Here is a 17,617-nt window from a genome sequence, read left to right as displayed (position 1 = left end):
CGCACACACATCCATGCCTTTAAGGGCTGCATAACTTCCAGTGCGCAACTTAGTCAATAGAGCCCAAAGGAGGAGCGAGATACGCCCTCGTGTGGCTAAAGTGAGTAACTGCAGGCAGGATGTGGTTAAACCTAATCATTAAGAGCAGTAAAGTGAAGCCGCCGACACAGTGTTATAAATATGGCGTCATTATCGTTTGCATGCTGTGTCGGACTGTAATTATGCAATTTGAAATAGACTTTGCATGTGTTGAATTTACGAGTGCCTCGTTATAATGAATGAACACACACAAGACACAACTATTGGGACATAGAATATGCAATCATTATTTATTATTAGCAGCTTTCACTCATCTGTGGAGAGTTTCTCCAAAAATTTTGACTGCGTCTGTGTGCATTTTTCTACATCTATCCAGAAAAATGAGTTGTGAGGTCGTTCGATGTATTTTTCACCAAAGTTTGAACCGTGCGCAAGGCTATTACTTCAATCAACAATAATTGCTCAATATTTATGACTTTACATTACACCTAATAAATTTAGCAGACATAGACGCAGACAAAAACAAGTTTTATTGACAGTTTATGTCCTTGACGCACAAGCAGTTGGAACGTCACGTATTGTACAATCGTGATTAGACCCAGTCTGTGCCAGCAAGAGCTGCTATCTCTTGCTGGCAATTTTCACCCCCTCGCACGCAGAGGGTCACGGGAACTATAAATATTTTTGCACCCTGTGATTCTGGACTTTTTATTTTCATTGAACCTGATGATGTTGAACGTGTGTCTTGCTTTAATGGTGAATCTATAATATAATTGACTGAAGCTGTTCTCTTAAAGAATCACGTCATGGATGTTGAACAAGGAATTAGCCTGGATGTCACAGGATAAGAGGCCATCTTAGATGATCCATTTTCAAAATAACGTATTGTTTAAACTGAAATATTAAATAAACCGGAAGTACTGCATTTTTTTGGGAGGGGTTCTTCCATCTGTGGGTCCCACCGCGACCTGATCCAAAGTGGCCCGCGGACCAGTAAAGGCGCCACGCCCCGGTGGTTGGGGACCACTGCTCTAGTAGTTCGTCCCGAAGGTGTTTAAGGTAGTTGAGGGGACACACTAATATGCCTTTTAGTCCCTTCTTGCTTTTTGCACCAGCAAATAGTCGCGCTGGAACAGAAAAGGGCCAACCCCAAAGTTGGAAGTATGCAATTTTTCAAAGTGGCTTGGGATGATGAAGGATAAAGATCTAGAACCCAAATGCATTCATCAACTTATTGAGAGATGTGTCTCAGGACTTTTGTCTTTGTAATGTAGTTTCACATCCAAAGATTGCATGTTCTGCAATTTTTGTGATTGATGGCTGGATGGTTGGTAAGCGCCCTAAGTGTGTTTTGCAGATGTGTCTGCGTCGCTGGCTTTCTGCTGGGAAGTCAAGAAATGGGTTGAAGGGGTGTGTGTGTGTGTGTGTGTGTGTGTGTATGCATTTGAATGAGAATGACCTCACATTAGTTATAAGCGCCATAAGAAAGACGGGAGCCACCAGCGGTTTCAACTACAACGAACATATTTGCGGTGGAGTGGAATACCTCTTTGCTCACACACAGAGAAAGACAAACACTGACAAGAGGAGGCTGAAAGAAAAGTATGGGTGGTTGAAGCAGAAAAAAAAAGGTCGAACTCAGTTTACAAAACCTCAATGTAGTTAATACGCCTTTCGTGCTTAATTTCCAGTCAGTATTTGTGACACCAAGCCATTAATGACTCCAATAACATACGTTTTTTTTTTTTCTTTCTCATGTCAGCGAGCAATCACACACACATACACACACGCACATCTGCACTAGGGGATTCCAAAGTGTAGCTCACAACATGGGAAACGAGGCTTCCCATAGAAGCTTCTCGAGGCTTACTGGGCGGGGGTTCATGACATTTACGCATAATAGCAAAAGACAAAAGTAAGGTAGTCTGAGTTACTGTTTAGTGGAAATAAATGTCTCCTGAATTTTACACACCAGAGACAAGAGTTCCTAGCAACCCTGCCAAATTTGAATGATTAAAAAAAAAAAACGGAAGTTTCAAAATCGCTCTCAATTGCTGTGGGTGTGTCTGATGAATGTGTGAAACCACGCCTCCCTGAAAAACGGATGCTACATGCCTACACAAGCATTTAGTGGCTGGAATATATCCCACCGGAAGTATATAATGAAATACATATTTGCGTCATGGGCAGCCCCTCAACAAGAGACGCTAGCCACCAGCTAGCTAACGAGCTAGCAGGGAGTAATTCGCAATTGCGGCGGATATCAACTGATGCAAATGAACAGCCTCAAGGTATTATCTACTGGCAGATGAAGGCCTCATAATGTTCACCTGTGATGGGGAAATGAAGCACTTGGGATTATTTTTGACTCCGCAAGATGGTACACTTGTTTTAAAGACGCAGTGGGGATTCAATACAGTTCCATGGCACTAGCATTAATCTCGAAACCAACAGCGCCATCTAGAGGAATAAAACATGTCACAAGTGCTTCGTGAAGCTTCATTTTGCCATTACTTCTGGTCACCCAAGTGTGTCACTGGCTATTATTTTACCCCCCAAAAAAAAAATCACAGGAAAAAATAAAATGGTGAAAAACAGACAAATGTGATATCTCCACAACATAGTTATCACTCTTTGCTCATGTCAGCAATTATCAAATATGTTTCGTGTATTCAGAAAAATTGCTGCATTCACTTTCCGGAGGTTTTAAACCTAAACTGCTATTTATTTTTTTATTTTTTTATTTCCGCTTGGAGATGGAGTGAGATCATTTTCATGTTGAGGTTTTTTTTTTTCATTACTTGTGAAAAGTCTCATTTATCCTGGTTATTTAATTGTCCGGCAGCCGGTCTGGTCTGGTCGTCTTTCGCCAGTCTTCCTCAGTTCATACAACAAGGCTTAGTCAGGACCGCACTAGTCTCGATCTATACAACTAGATACAATGTTTAGCAAATGAGCTTTCCTGACAGGTGGGAACCAAATTTATAAATACGGTGGTGTGACTTTTCACACGCACCGAGTCATTTTTTTCCGCCGATGTGAAGTGAGAAACGCCTCCAAAATAATCGGGCCCCATGCATGCAGAGAACATACTGAGCCATTGTGCCGTCATGCCGGTGAATGGACTTGATGCATACTGATCCGGAATCTAGCCGTCATGCTGTCTCCCCAACAAAAGATCACCATTTGGCTCAGCGCTTGCATGATGCTCGCTGCTCGTCAACACTGCGAGCCAACATGACATCATGCTCACAAGATGGAGGCTACATGCGAACGTGCATGACCCAGACTAAAGAGGAAAAAAGACTAAACATAAAAAAAAAAAAAGGAACTCGATAATGGGTCAGTAAAACATCACCTGATCTTGGCACCATTCCTGGCATTCTCACATTTGCCCCCCTCCCCTCCCCTTGAAATGTTCTTTCTTCTCCTCTGTGTCTCAAAGTAATCAGTCTCATGATGTGTAACGCGATGAAAGTCTTCCATCAGCCTGACTCGCTGAAATGGAGCATTGGTAATGCCCCCGGGTCACTTTTCTTCACACCGTCAATGTGGCCTCGCTCGGTCTCTCGCGGCCGTCCTCCGGACCCTCCTTCTCACCTCGGCTGCCTTCTTAACCGGTTTGCCCCAATTATCTCCGCACTTTTTCTTACCATTGTCCCACTATCTGTCCAAATTTCTTGCACCCCCTCTCCCCGCCTGTGGCATTTGAACTAGGCCTTTGAACCATCAACACCGACGCAAATGGACAAGGGGGGATTTGGCCCTTACCTCTGAGCCCTCAATCAGCTTAGCCAGTCTTAGTAAGCCTTAGCCAGGCTGCGAGGCTTTCCCTTGAAGTTGAGCTAAATTAGCACGCACAGGCTCGCCGCTAAGCTGATTAGGACCTTAATTTCACTAAAATGCATTGTATTCCTTATTAATGATGTGATTGTGACACAAGGGCTAGTCTGGGTGGTGGACAATGTTCAATGTCGGGCTGACAGATTCAGATGTGACGTGGGTGAGCCAGAATGGCGAGGTTAGCTTTTCAAACAAAACATCAAACAATGAAAATAATTCCAAGTTATCCATTTTATCAACACCCCCTCGGATCATGCGCTGGGGGACTTTGATGTGATTTTTAGACATCTTGATGTGTGGGTGAATTTGCAGTTGGACGATTATGAGGTTAATTGTCGTTGCCAGAGATGTTTGGTCTGTTTAGTTTTATTGCGAGGCTTGAGTGGATTTCCGGACGACTATGAATCAAAACTGTGTTTCAAAGTTGTGTACGCCGCAATGTTAACTGTTCTTACACTCCTTGGCGTGAGTGCGATCGGCACGAACGGCGAGCACATCTGCAAAACACACCTACCAAACAGGCGGCGATGGAGAGCGTCCTGAAAATGTGCGAACGATTTGGCCCCATCATAAAAGAGGCCCGTTGCCTCTTTTATGTTCCACCCCATGGAGTGCTTTCCACTTCTTCTTTCATTTCCATTTCCCTTCCTTTATGTCCGCTCCAACAATAATTTGTCTTATCTGTCTTATCTCGGAAATCTACACATTGTCACCGATTGAGAGGAAATAAAAAAAAAAAGATGAATTGTTGTCGTTTTCCAATGACGTCATCGTAATAACCCCGACGACTACGGCGCTGGATCCTTTTCGTCGAGTGCTCGCTGTCAGACAATTACATACTTCCTGTGTTCGGATAATGATGCCCTAAGGTCACATCCTGTCTGTCAGACGCTCAGGTGGGACAAGTGGGACTGAATGGTTGGAGGGCATGTGTGCTCATTGATCTCACCTGCTCTCAAGTAGACAAACACTCCAGCGTGTTAAGAAAATTAGCAAGCCAAAGGAAAGGAGGAGACGAGAGAAGACTTTGCCGCTACAACAACAGACGCCGCTCATTTGACCTGCCCCTCATTTTCAAGCTGCGTTACATTCCATTCATTCATTTCACCTAATTTTAGTCTTCCTACTGACCGCCAACATTAGCCTACTAGAGACCCGCACAATCTGATAAAAGCCAATACGGCAGCTTTTTAAAGGGCGCATTTCAAATTATTATGATTAAATTAGCTACATTCCATCATCAGTAACTAATGATCTCATCACTCTGACATGTACCTAATGTTGTAGGTGATCCGTGCACACCGTGTGAAAATGCGCAATCATTGTCTTTTATAACCAAAGTATGTCTCCCCTTGACTAGCTGGAAGATCTGATGGGGGCCCTGGAGAAGACACGGAAGGAACTGGACACGACAAAGTTGCATCTGTCCTCCACTCAGCAGACCTTACACGAGCGAGACGGACATCTCAACAGCCTGCGGCAGGAAAGACGCAAACAGCTGGAGGAAATTCTGGAAATGAAGTTAGTTGCACCCGACCGACCGACCGACCGACCGACCTATTAACCTGTCTCAATCTTTTCTTTTGCCAACTCTTCAACTTTTTGGGGGAAAAATGATTGAAAATACTTTTTTCGGGGTTTGACGTCCCCTTTAAAATCTCAACGATACCCATCTGCAGCCAAATGTGAACTTATACGACAACGTGGAAGACATGAAATCGCAAACGATTTTAGTTGGCATCATTGTGTATGGGGAGGCCATGGCAGTGAGGGTTAAGCGCGCCTAGAAAACTCCATCACAAGGTCAAAGTCAGACGAAACGGTTTGCGTTTGATCAAAGTCATGCGCTCTGATTTCGTTCAAACTTTCATGGAGTCCTCTTTCTGGCACACTTTGCAAATTTTGCACATCCCAGAGGGCTTTGGGGGTTGCTTGCAGTTTTATTTGACCTCGCTTCGTGCTCTCGGGCACGATCATGCTAAAGCAGAAACGACCATCCCCAAGTAGTAAGATAAAATGGTGTTCGGTGTAGACAGAAAAGTTGCACGTTCGTATCAACGATGGGATCGGTTTAAAGTTCCGATGCCTTTTCATTTGTTTGATGAAAAGGAGAAAAAGAAACATGCAGAACTGGATGTGTCTCAATGTATGAGTCTAAACGTTTGAGCTAACTGTGATGTGATGTGTCAGTGGAGGAAACACACGTGCGTTTGTTTTGACAGATCGGGTAGAAAGGTGCTTGTAGCTGAAAATCCGATTGTCAGAAAAATAACTTTAATGTCATACAAAGGTATCCGACGTGATAATTGCCATCTTTAATTCTGTCTTGGAAACGGAACGTCAGTCTTTGGAGTCGCCATATTTATAAACAGCTGGAATAAAAGGGTACTCGTGCTTGTGCCAAACACACACATGTACGCACACACATTTATGATATAAACTTCTCTTCCTATCTGTCCCCCCCCCCTTCCCCATCACAAGCAGCGGTTTCCAGCCGGCAAACAAATGTGTTACATCTGAGACAATCACAAGCTGTGCCTCTTTTTAGATGTGAAATTGCAAACACACACAGAACATTGCCTTGGCTTGTGAATTATTCTTGTATAGTCTGCTGGCGCTAGTCTTAAATCATTATTATATCACCACGACGGAGATATTTGAGGAAGAAAGTCAGGGTGATGGCTGACATAAACATTAAAATGACATGTGCTGTTTGTGTGCAAGTCGACACGGACGCAAGCTAATGGAGGAGGGCATGATTGTGTGGAGGTGTGTGTGTGGTCTTAGTGCATTCAATGCAGTGTGCATGAGGAGGTCAGAAACATGGGTTTGGGGTCACCGACGATGCGGATTAAAAGACTATTGAACTGCGAGTGGGGCAAAGCTTTGAGAGACTCGCTTGCATCTTAACAAGCTTCAGAGAGATACGTCTGCCGAATGTGCGCGCACGCTTGCGTCCGCTCACTCTTCTGGACTGTAAACACACACACACACACACACAGTATATTCCCACAGCTCAGCTCTGGTTCAACTTAGCACAGAGCCAAGCAAATCGGCCAGATAGGGTAGAGAATGTGAAGTAATGGGAGAACGCGAGAGGGAGGGAGGGCGGGAGGGAAAGGCGGCGCAGCCGTCGGATTCAGTCTGCACACACTGAACCATTTAAATCCTAGAAATCAGGAGAGAAGCTTGTGTGTGTGCCAAGTTTCTTTTTCTTTCGGTCCTAGTGTGGCATTTGTAATAAAAAAAAATAAATAATGAAAAAATCAGCTGTAGAAAACTGTGTGACTACAGTTTTGTTAATGAAAAAGAGTAATCATTTGCAGTGTTGGTGCAGGGAGTTGAGTTCTTATAGTGTTCATCGGGTGTGTGCGTGTGTGTGTGTGTGGACAAGTGAAAATGAAATGCATCGAGAGCCAAGGTGGCCGACCACGTGGCGTCAGCCGAGTGGATCATTTGGCACCGAGGTCCGGAGTAATTATCATGAAAAGTGAATTGTTCTCTCTTCTATATGTAGCACATCTGCAGCCTATTTTATTTTTTTGAAAAAGTGACAGCTTTCTTCGGCACATCTTTGTCGCACCTCACTTGTCTCGTATAAAAAAAAAAAAAAAGAAAAAAAGAAGAGGCACAATTTTGCAGCATGACGCAATGCACTGTACATCAAAGTGGACAGACGTATGAGCCTTTAAAAATAAGAAATGAGGCATCGACAACACTTCCATGTGTCAAAGGATCGAATAATTACAAGAGACGCAGAAGAAGATGTCGGGAGGAAATGGTAAATGATGTGAAAAAAGACGATAGATTTAAGGGGGTGATTGATGGAGAGGGTGCGTGTTGAGGAAAAGGAGTAAGGGAATGATGGAAGTAGTGATAGAGGAAAGACAAGCCAAAACAACGAGTTGGAGCTGCAAATGACATGTGAGGAAGCGGCGTTTTGTGTGTGGAAGGCCACCATGGTACTGCTACAGCATTAAACATCCCGCTACGGCAAACTTTGGAACGCCACTTTGAGTGAGTTCTTCAGCACTGGGAAGCAAATCAAGAAGGAGTGGTGAGATCCTCTTTCGCAGACCTGGTCTGTCCCAAAAAAAAAAGTACAAATTTTCTTTATAGACATATCATGTATCTCCGAAAATAAATGATGCTGCTCAGTTTTGAGTGACGTTATGTTTACTGAGTGGTGTCGTGGTGTCGACACTTCTAACTTGGTTCTAATTCAGCATTGTACAAAGTGGAGTGAAACCTCAAGTTACAAACGTATTTAGTTCCGTAAACCCGCTTGTAACTTGAAATGTTCATAGATCAAGGTCATGTTTCTCCATTGAAATGAATGGCAGTGCAATTAATCCGTTCCAGACCCTAAACTGAGTTTTACTTTCATTTTTTTTTTTTTAGAGCAGTGTATGGTTAAAAAATAATACATTGTCTTACCTTGCAGATGGATTCAAATAGTTTTCAGTTTACTGCACTGCGTTATGAACATCGCCGATGGTGGATAGGCCGCGCGAGAATAAACACAAAATCGCTCATCCATGCTAAGACCGTTCGAATATCAAAAATAGTCCATAAAAATAGGTCATTTTTTACGACTTTTTTTTTTTTTTTTGAGTAACTTAAGTTGTTGGTAAAAAAAAAAAAGATGTTCGTAACTCGAGGTTTCACTGTAATGGAAACATAATGGATTTTGTTCGATTGGGAAGTCTACCTGCTGATTTGTTTGGTAAATTATTATTTTTTTTGTCTTTAGTTGCAATTTTCTTAATGTCGATATAGCATAAAAATAATATGTGCTTATTAAAAAAAAACAAAAGATTCTTCCTTGAGCCCGGTTTTCATTTCCCAAAATCCCAATGTCACATGTGATACTCACTCCTTTTTTTTGTCCAACCTCTTTGCTTCTATGAACTATTGTTGGCAAGTGAGAGCAACACTTGGCATAATGAAGCTTAGAGCAATCGCGACGTTATGACTTCCAAATCCCCGATGTAGACATCCTGTCTCCGTAGAGCCATCGCCATGGTTACGGCGCCAAAACACTCCAAGCGTCCAGCTATAGAGGCAAGGTCATGTCCCTGCTTTTTGATCTGTCTGAAGGGCCGAGACACTCTCACTGCTGTCCCAAATACGTGATGAACTCATGGAAACACTGCGCATATTTTCTAATCTACACACAGACGCTCGCGGATGTGATTTCGAAATTAGTCACGCCGATCCGCCGAAGCTCACGTACAGTACGCTCACAGACGGCGCTTTGTACAAGCGGTTCGACGCACACATAGCGATTGACGCGCGCACAAGTCTACGGTGTTCAAGTGCGATTGTTGTGTTAAGGCAATGATGAGACATTGAAGGCGGCTGAAAGGGATTCTCTGTGCTGCAGTGATGAGGTGGAGCTGACCACACATCACCTTCCTCTTCCTGAGCAGGTTTGTGTGCGCGTCGCCTCGTGGGAACTCGGGGCCATTCATCATGTCTGTCTGTGCTCCTGTGCCCTCTGACACCCGTGTTTACCTTCGACATGTGTGTCGGCTGTCAGCTTGGTAGGTGTGTTATTATGTCAGGGCCGCCCTACTCTGCTAACTCCTCCGTTTGGTCAGTGTGGGGGCCAGATCACCACAGCAAATTTAGAGATAAATGGAAAGAAAAATGAGAACAGAAGAAAGGGGCGGGGGGGACTGAAATATGGATATCTCAAGCAGCGACGTCTTTGGAGACGATCCAATATGCACAACGAGAATTTAACAAATTTACTTGACCACCAGCTGATAATAAGATTTATACAGTCGGTTGGGCATTTATGTGCCTTTAGTGGGGACAAATGAATCTACATTATAACAGCACGCTACTGTTCCATGTAGAATTCAGAATCAATAGTTATCAGTCGCATGATCGAAACATAAAACATTTAAATTAGTATGTCACACTCATCGATGATGCTGATCATAAAGGCTAATGTTTGTTGATCATGACGGTCGTTTTTCTTTTTTTTTTTTTTTTTTTTCAGCACTAAGGGTTTTGAAGGCCTTGGGCAGATTGGAGTCTGAAATGTGATTGGATGAAATATCAAGATACTCATACTGTGCAGGTGTCAAACTCAAGGCCTGGGGGCCAGATTCGGCCCGGTCCATACAAAGGCAAGCCACGTGCGTCGACTTTGTGTTTCTTGTGAAAATACCAAAATTGCAAATTGTTTTTAAAATAACAGAACAATTCTTGAACACCCCTTTTTTGTCCCCTGGCATCTGATTTGAAAGCTAGTTATCCATACATTCATATGGGTTCACCGTTTTAATGGCCCTCCGTGAAAAAACACAACTTCCATGTATCCCATGACAAAAAAAGAGTTTGATCTTTGATTATTTGAAGCAGAATCGCTACTAAATGAAGATAACACTTTGTTGCAAATAAAGTAATGGAACAAATATTAGCCTTATTTTGTAAAGTTCTCAATGGATGGACAGACAGACAGACATTTTTTATTGATTATTATTTTCGTAATTTTCGAGGTTACTAACAGTGCAGTGAACTGGTTTGTGTGTGTCCTCAAAGCTATTCCACTCTGCTTGCGACAGACGAGTTCGAACTTAACAAAGTTGCGTTACGGCATCACTGGAGAAGCAGAGACCGTAAATGGTCCATTTTTCTGCTTCAAATCAGAAGTGTACCTTCCCAGTCAAGTGCGTGTGAAGTATGTTGCTTTAAATGTAGGTGGCCATCATAACTTTAATTTACAGTCATTTGAAGTGAGAGTACAATATTGGAATCAAAAGAATGCACGGTTAAACATGGGAATAAACATCTCCTTAATGTGACGCTTTGTGGCTTGGAAGAAACCGCTTGCAGTGTTGATAGTCCATTTGCAAATGTTTGGCTAAAGTGATACACATGAATGAAATAGTCTTTCCACCGGGAAAAATGTCCAGTTTGGCGGCCGAAGTACACAAAATGTGACATACACCGAGTGACACGTCAAAAGTGGCATTTTGGAACGCGACAGAATCAAGTACAGTACATTCTCTGTTTCTCCTCTCCTTTACTTTACGACTTCCGTAACACTGGCTCGATCCTTTCGGTATTAAATGCGTTCCTCTTTGTTTGGCGCTCCCTCACTCTCCTGCTCTATCTCTTGAAAGGCCGAAGAAGGCCTGGAATTTATCACACGTACCTAATAATTACTATCGCAGGAAATGGTTCAGAGGAAGTGGAGAAGTAGGTGCACTAGCCCCTGCTAATTAGTGTCCCTCGCAAATGCACACACACACACACACCCCCTGACGCAAAAAAAAAAAAGCTAATTAGTGTCATTTGGCTGGTGTACAAGTCTCCAGTAGGCTTAATCTGATTGGCTTTCGGGAGACTAACACCCCCAAGTTTGCATGGTTGTATAAATCTCTGGGCTAATTGACTGAAAGCCTTGTGTTTGTGTGTGCACATGAGTGCGCAATTGATTAGGCAGGCCCCGCAGCCATAAAGGGCCAGCCCAGGACACAGCACCCAGAGGTGACCAGTGATGGCCTCCGAAACTGCAGTCCAGCCCTCGGGGTCACGGATGGAATGGGGGAGAAGGAAGTCAGGGGTCAGTTTAGGGGGTTGGGGGCGGCCGCAGGAGGAGCGACCCTCGACTCCTTGTTATTTGAAATATTATTTAAAAATTGCTGAACGGATGCGCGGTGTGCAAGTTGCATCACTGATGCTAACGAGAGGTTTTGATGCAGCTGTGTGTGTAACGTCGTAGAATGTGCTGAGTTGTAAAGCAGCAATTTAAAATGGTGGCTTAGTGAAATGCCCGCATGGTTGACCATAATGGGTGTATAAAATGTTTCTGTACCCATGCATAGTGAGAGCTTACTGGCACATATTCACACACTGTAAACACCTCTTAGACTCTGTGGTTTGTATAGACACACACACACACACACACCCATGTGCACACGCACACACGCACACCTGAACTCTGGTTTGTCTAAGTACATGTCTGTCTTTATCGTTGAGTGTGTGCCTGTGCCTGGGGGTGGGGGTGTGTGTGTGCGCGGGGGTGTGTGTGCGTGTGTGTGTGGGGGTGGGTGTGTGTGTTTTTATATATATATATATATATATATATATATATATATATATATATATAGCTCCCTCAGACCCCACCTGTCTGCATACATATTTCCTTTTTTTGAAAAACATCTAATTAACATCTCAGCAACTTTGCTTTTCCACATTCTTTTCCTTGTTGAAATTTATATGCCACTTTCACATTTTTTTTCCCCCCACCTACATCTCTCTCAAACTTTGCAAAGTGGATGGTGTCTCTAAAGTGCACACCGTAGGAGGTAGAATTTTGTAATTAAATGGAATTTAAAGAAATGTGAAACATCCTCAGGCCACTGCTGGTTTTGGTCATAACATGGTCATAACACACCCTAAAAAATGACGTCATTATAAATAAGAAAATTGTGGGCGGCACGGTGGCCGACTGGTTAGCACGATGGCCTCTCTGTGCAGAGGTCATGAGATCGATCCCATCTCTGGCCTTCCTGTGTGGAGTTTGCATTTTCTCCCCGTGCCTTCTTGGGTTTTCTCCGGGTACTCCGGTTTCCTCCCACATTCCGAAAACATGCATGGCAGGTTAAATAGACACTCTAAATTGCCCCTCGGTGTGAGTGTGAGCACAGTTATTTGGCAACCTTTTCAGGGTGTACCCCGCCTACTACCTGAAGATATCTGGAATAGGTTCCGGACCACTGAGACCCTTGTGAGGAGAAGTGGCTGAGATAAAGGATGGATGGATAAAATTGGTTTTATTTTCTATAAATCACAAACTGGTTGGAGGACATTTGTAGACTTTCAGCGTGTGCGAGGTCAGCCGCTCAGCGGCTTTTTCTTGAAGCTTTACCATTCGGTTTTGATGTGTTGAAAGTAGCAATGGGAACATGAAGTTTCATGAAACACTTGTGAAAATCTTTACTGCTCTAGATTTAGTGCGCTTCGTTTAAAGACAAAGGCCGTTACCATGGAAATGTATAACATTACCACTGCGTCCGTGAACCAAGAGTGCCTTCCAAAGGAGTCAAAACTTGTGTGCTTCATGAAGCTTCATTTGTCCATCACTAATTAAAAGATTATTTAGTCCTGACCGAGTTCTGTTCTTGCCCGAGTGTCATTGACGTTGTTTACATAGTTACCTGGATGTTGGTGTTCTCCAAATCTGTTGCCATGGAACCTGCTTTCAAAACAAGTTTACTCTGAAGATACATGTCGTTGCACCTTCCCATGAGGTTTTAATTGACAAGAGTGCTAAATCGGACCACCAGCCACTCTGCATGCACAAGCAGCCGCTGGCACTTTCGGATTGTGACCGTGTGTCTGATTTGGTTAATTTATGGATGCAGATCCAAACTGTAATCATCATCAGGCACTTCTCGGCAAAGGCGGGATGAATGTGCGTATTCTTCCCGATGTGCATTGAATGTGTTTATGTGCACACAAAACAAGTGCCTACATGAGTTTGTTTTTCACTTTGTGCATGCCACTGCACTCTGTGTGGTGATGTCGTCTTTTCTTGCTTGCTCCGGTTCATTTTGGAACCAAGGAGTCAAAAATGAAGCTTCATTTGTCCAATGCCGATGTGCAATAAAATGTCTCACGTTTTCCGACATTAGTGGTGAGTCAAAGAAAATGAAATCCCAAAGAAAAGGGAACAAAAAAAAAAAAGCCAGTTGATTTGAAGCAAATGGCCTCGTTATACAAGCTGTAATGTGCGTCGTCTTACATCTGTAAAGCTTGCGTCAGTAAGACAGAGGCAGAAAAATGACTAATGGTTACCACTTAGAAAATAGAATAGACGTCCTGCAGAGACGAGAATGGTGAGAAAAGACAATGGCTTGGCATTTAGTCTGGTGATGATTTTCTACTTTTAATCGCACCGCATGTCAGTACTTAGTTTTGCGTAATATCACTGACATTGTTTGAGCATTGTGCATTGTTTTGAATATTTGTTGTATCCTCCAAGTTCATTGCGGGGGAGAAACTTGAAGTGCAACAATTACCTAATCGATGACTAGGCAACTAATCGATTATGAAACAACTCGACTACGATTTTGAGAATCAATTTGTTTTTTTTTATTTGAACAAACCAAGATTCAAAGTGTATCTTAACTTACTTTAATCATGAAATTCATATAGATGAGATCAATTTCTCAACTACAAAAAAAACACATAAAAAGAGCTCTATTATATTAAAAAAAAATCCCACCTCATGAAGAGTTTTTTGATTTTTGATTTTGAAATTATACAACCATGTTTGTCCAAAATCCCCATTATTATTGTTCCGTATTAGGCTTGCATTTGTAACACTATTAAGAGTTACATATATCCATTAATTTTGAGGGACACAACAGCGCTGTGGAGAAAAAAAAAAAAAAAAGGCTTTCGCTCTGTACTTTTGAGATTGGTTTAAATCTTTCATGGCTGCTAGCATCCCTAATTTATCTATTTTTCTATTTTACATGACGCACATGATTTTCTTTACTGGAGGCGGGTCCTGGCGAGGTCGGAGGCGCTGTTGAGCGCCGTCTGTCGTCGAGTGAACAACGAGGAATATTTTGAACATTGTATTCGGTGGCTGAACAAACATTTTTATTTTCAAAAATCAATCAAGGGCCAGCATCTGCCCATCCTTGGTTACGAGTTCTTGTTTAATTATAAATGGTCAAGCGCTTTTCATTTCAACCGGTCAACAGTAAAAATTCTCAGATTTCTCTCAGCCCCCCTGAAAGCAGACAATTATCTTGTTTTGATGAGCCAACATCTGCTTTCATTTTGGAAAACAATGGACATAATTTTTGCCTGTTTTTGAACAGATTATGGACAAAAACAGTCATTGACTCATAATTAATAATTTTAATAAATAAAAAAAAATAAAAAAAACTACGAACAACTATTATGCTGGGGCATCAAAACCGTGAGTCACCTCTGGCGTTGAACATACTTTGCACGGCACCAGTTAAAGCTTACAATTGCAAAAAAACAAACTTGTGGTAGACATACATTATTTCCATTTCTTGTCAAGCCATAAAATCTTGTGGCAGTTATAGACTGCAAGTGTTCCTCAAAGGTTGTCAAAATTGTCATGTGGCTACATCCAAGCCACTTTGTCTCTTTTTTCCCCCCCAAAGCTATGTCGGAATCCTTTTTTTTTTTTTTTCTCCTCATTGCACACACAGACGCGTGTTGTGTGCAGATATTCACTGAATTTGACAATATGTATTGGATTACAACACAACACTCCCCGGCACTCACTGCCCTGTTCTATACACAGGTCTCCAAGTTCAGCATTTCCCCAAAAAATCAAATGTGTGTATTTGGCTTTGGGTTACACTTGATTGAATTAAAAGAAATGGTGCACACATGTGCACACACACACACACACACACACGCAGGCTCGCACAAACACACAACCTCACGAGCGCACTGATTTCTATTAAGTTAAAAAAAAAAAAAGTTGAGTGTCTTCTTCCATCGCAATGGCTTTTATGTGATAAGATCGGTCCGGAGTGCTCTATGCTGGATTCCTCAGCACATCAAACAACAGTAAACCACATCACAGAGACAGGAAGAGCGTAGCTCCATTAGCTAGCCCATAAAGAACACGTGTGTGTGTAACAGGAGAGCCACAAAAGGTGGACACACACACACACACACAGGACAAACGTACCCCTGACATATTTACAAATTGAAACTCCCATATTTGAAATGTTGCCCAAAATCTGGCGCATCACCGTTAAATACGGACACACTATCATGTGAGTCCATTCTACAGTGCATTTCATTCATTCTGATCAAAATTTGACATGGGGGGGAAAAAAAAAAAAAAAAAAAGCATCTTGACGTGATAACATTGTGACACCAGAAAAACAAGGATTTGGGAATCGGTTTGTTGGCCAGATGGCTCATTAACTTTATTAGTATAAAAGTGATACACACACACACACAACAACAAAATCCCCCCAAAAATGGAATCTCAGTCATGTCCTTGACCTCTTCCAGCGCATGCTTTTCAGAAACGTCGCCGTCACAAGGTGTTGCCTGACATTCTTAATACATTGGGAGAGGTAGGCGGAGACGCAGTCAGACGTATTTCAGCGGGCAGTGTCGAGAGACAAAGAGAGTGACCCAGATGGGCTGCGTGGCTTTTCTTTTTTTCGCATTAATTTGAAACAGATCTGCATCACGCAAACAGGCCAAGCAACAATCACTGAGATATTGTCACTCCTCACTTGGCCTTGGGTGGCGGGGATCTGATTGGAAACGGATCTCGTCGTCATTGTTCCGCTGATGATGTCATGATCAGCCATGCACCTTTGAGGCATAACAAAAGCATGCTGGTTTGAAGCTGCATCAGGCGACTAAAAACACGTACGGCAAATGAGCGAGCAAGTAGCTTAGGGAGAAAATGCGGCTGCAGACGAATTTGTCCCCCGTGACTGAATTGGAATGAAGACGCAAGGGCCCACCCAGCTCTCCGCTAAGCCTTTGCTAATATGTATTTATTCAGGGGCTTAGCCTGCCGGCTATCATTTCATCTTTTTGGGCTCGCGGGTTGATGTCGCGCCCGTTGGCACCGCCCAAATGTGCGGAATTAAGAGATCGACGCAGACGAGATAATGGGCAAAGAAGCAAAGGTGTGAGAAGCAGTTATGTACGGCGAATCCTAATTGCTCGCTGCTCCTGTTTGTTTGTTTGAGCATGTCCAATGTGTGAGCCGCTTGCCACAGCAAATAATCACACACACGCAGGCACAGCGTTGAACCGTATTGAAGTGTTTGATGGGGCCGCCGGTAGCATGACACCTCAGGCAAAAAAAAACCCAAAAAAACTCGGGAAGCAATTCCAACGCATTGTTTAGGTCCTCCTCCTGGCTCGGTTTGTTTGTCAGGCTTAAAGGGCCTCGGTTTGCTGACATCAGTGTCCTGGCATGTCACTTTGGCAGATTAGCGCACAATAAACACACACAGAGATGCATGCAAACAGACAATTAGCTACAATGTCAAACACAGAGAAAAAAAAAAAAAAAACGCGTTTTTGTTGCAGCCAAGCCGCCTCTTAGGATGACTCAACCACATGAAAGCTGATAAAAGTGCCGCATTTTTTCCGTCAACGCCAACCGTGTCTGTCATTTTTAGTTTTAACGAGTATTTCATATAAAAGAAAAGGGCGGATTTTCGTCTTTCTTCGCATTCTTTTAAAGCGCTCACGCACTTTATTTATATAGCGCATTTCACAACAGGTGGAGCTGGAATAAAGCGTTTTCCATATGGTGTAATATAAATTAGCGGGAATTAGCGCACAAATTAAAAGCGACGGTCTCATGTGGAATCAAAAACTAAAGAATAAAAATGCGTGTTCAAGTTTTAAAAGTGGACAGAGAGGGGGGCTTGCCTAACATTCAATGGAAGCTCATTCGTCGGGAAGGACCGGCAACAGAAAAGGCGCGAAATGTATAATGCATAATGTATAATGCGCACTAAGTTTGCATTATTGTTTTTTTAAAAGCAAAGAACAAAGATGACTTCATCGCATCAACTTAAGCGCCGCCATCTTCTTTTTCATTGCGTTTTGAGTGCCAAGGTGCAAAAAGTGGCCCAATATAAACCACCACTACCAAACTGGCCGCTCATAAACACATCGACATTCCGCTCCTTTATGTAACCGTAGCCGGCAGAAAGCCTGAGTGGAATCC

The 17,617-nt window shown here is 42.9% G+C and overlaps 1 protein-coding gene across 7 annotated transcripts in view; it reads left to right on the top strand.

Annotated features, from left to right (window-relative positions):
• Positions 1–17,617, top strand: part of LOC148339699 (ERC protein 2-like) — a 127,303-nt gene that overhangs the window by 54,381 nt on the left and 55,305 nt on the right. For all 7 annotated transcript variants that reach the window (XM_088292181.1, XM_088292183.1, XM_088292182.1 and 4 more), the window contains one exon: positions 5,243–5,403. In XM_088292181.1, the coding sequence (XP_088148307.1) occupies positions 5,243–5,403 (161 nt within the window). The remainder of the gene's footprint in view (positions 1–5,242; positions 5,404–17,617) is intronic.

Source organism: Idiotropiscis lumnitzeri, chromosome 3 (assembly GCF_059441095.1).
Source record: "Idiotropiscis lumnitzeri isolate Australia: NSW breed Sydney's pygmy pipehorse chromosome 3, RoL_Ilum_1.0, whole genome shotgun sequence".
Lineage (NCBI taxonomy): Eukaryota > Metazoa > Chordata > Actinopteri > Syngnathiformes > Syngnathidae > Idiotropiscis > Idiotropiscis lumnitzeri.
Note: the sequence above shows the minus strand (reverse complement) of the source record. Positions and strands in the feature narration are given on the sequence as shown.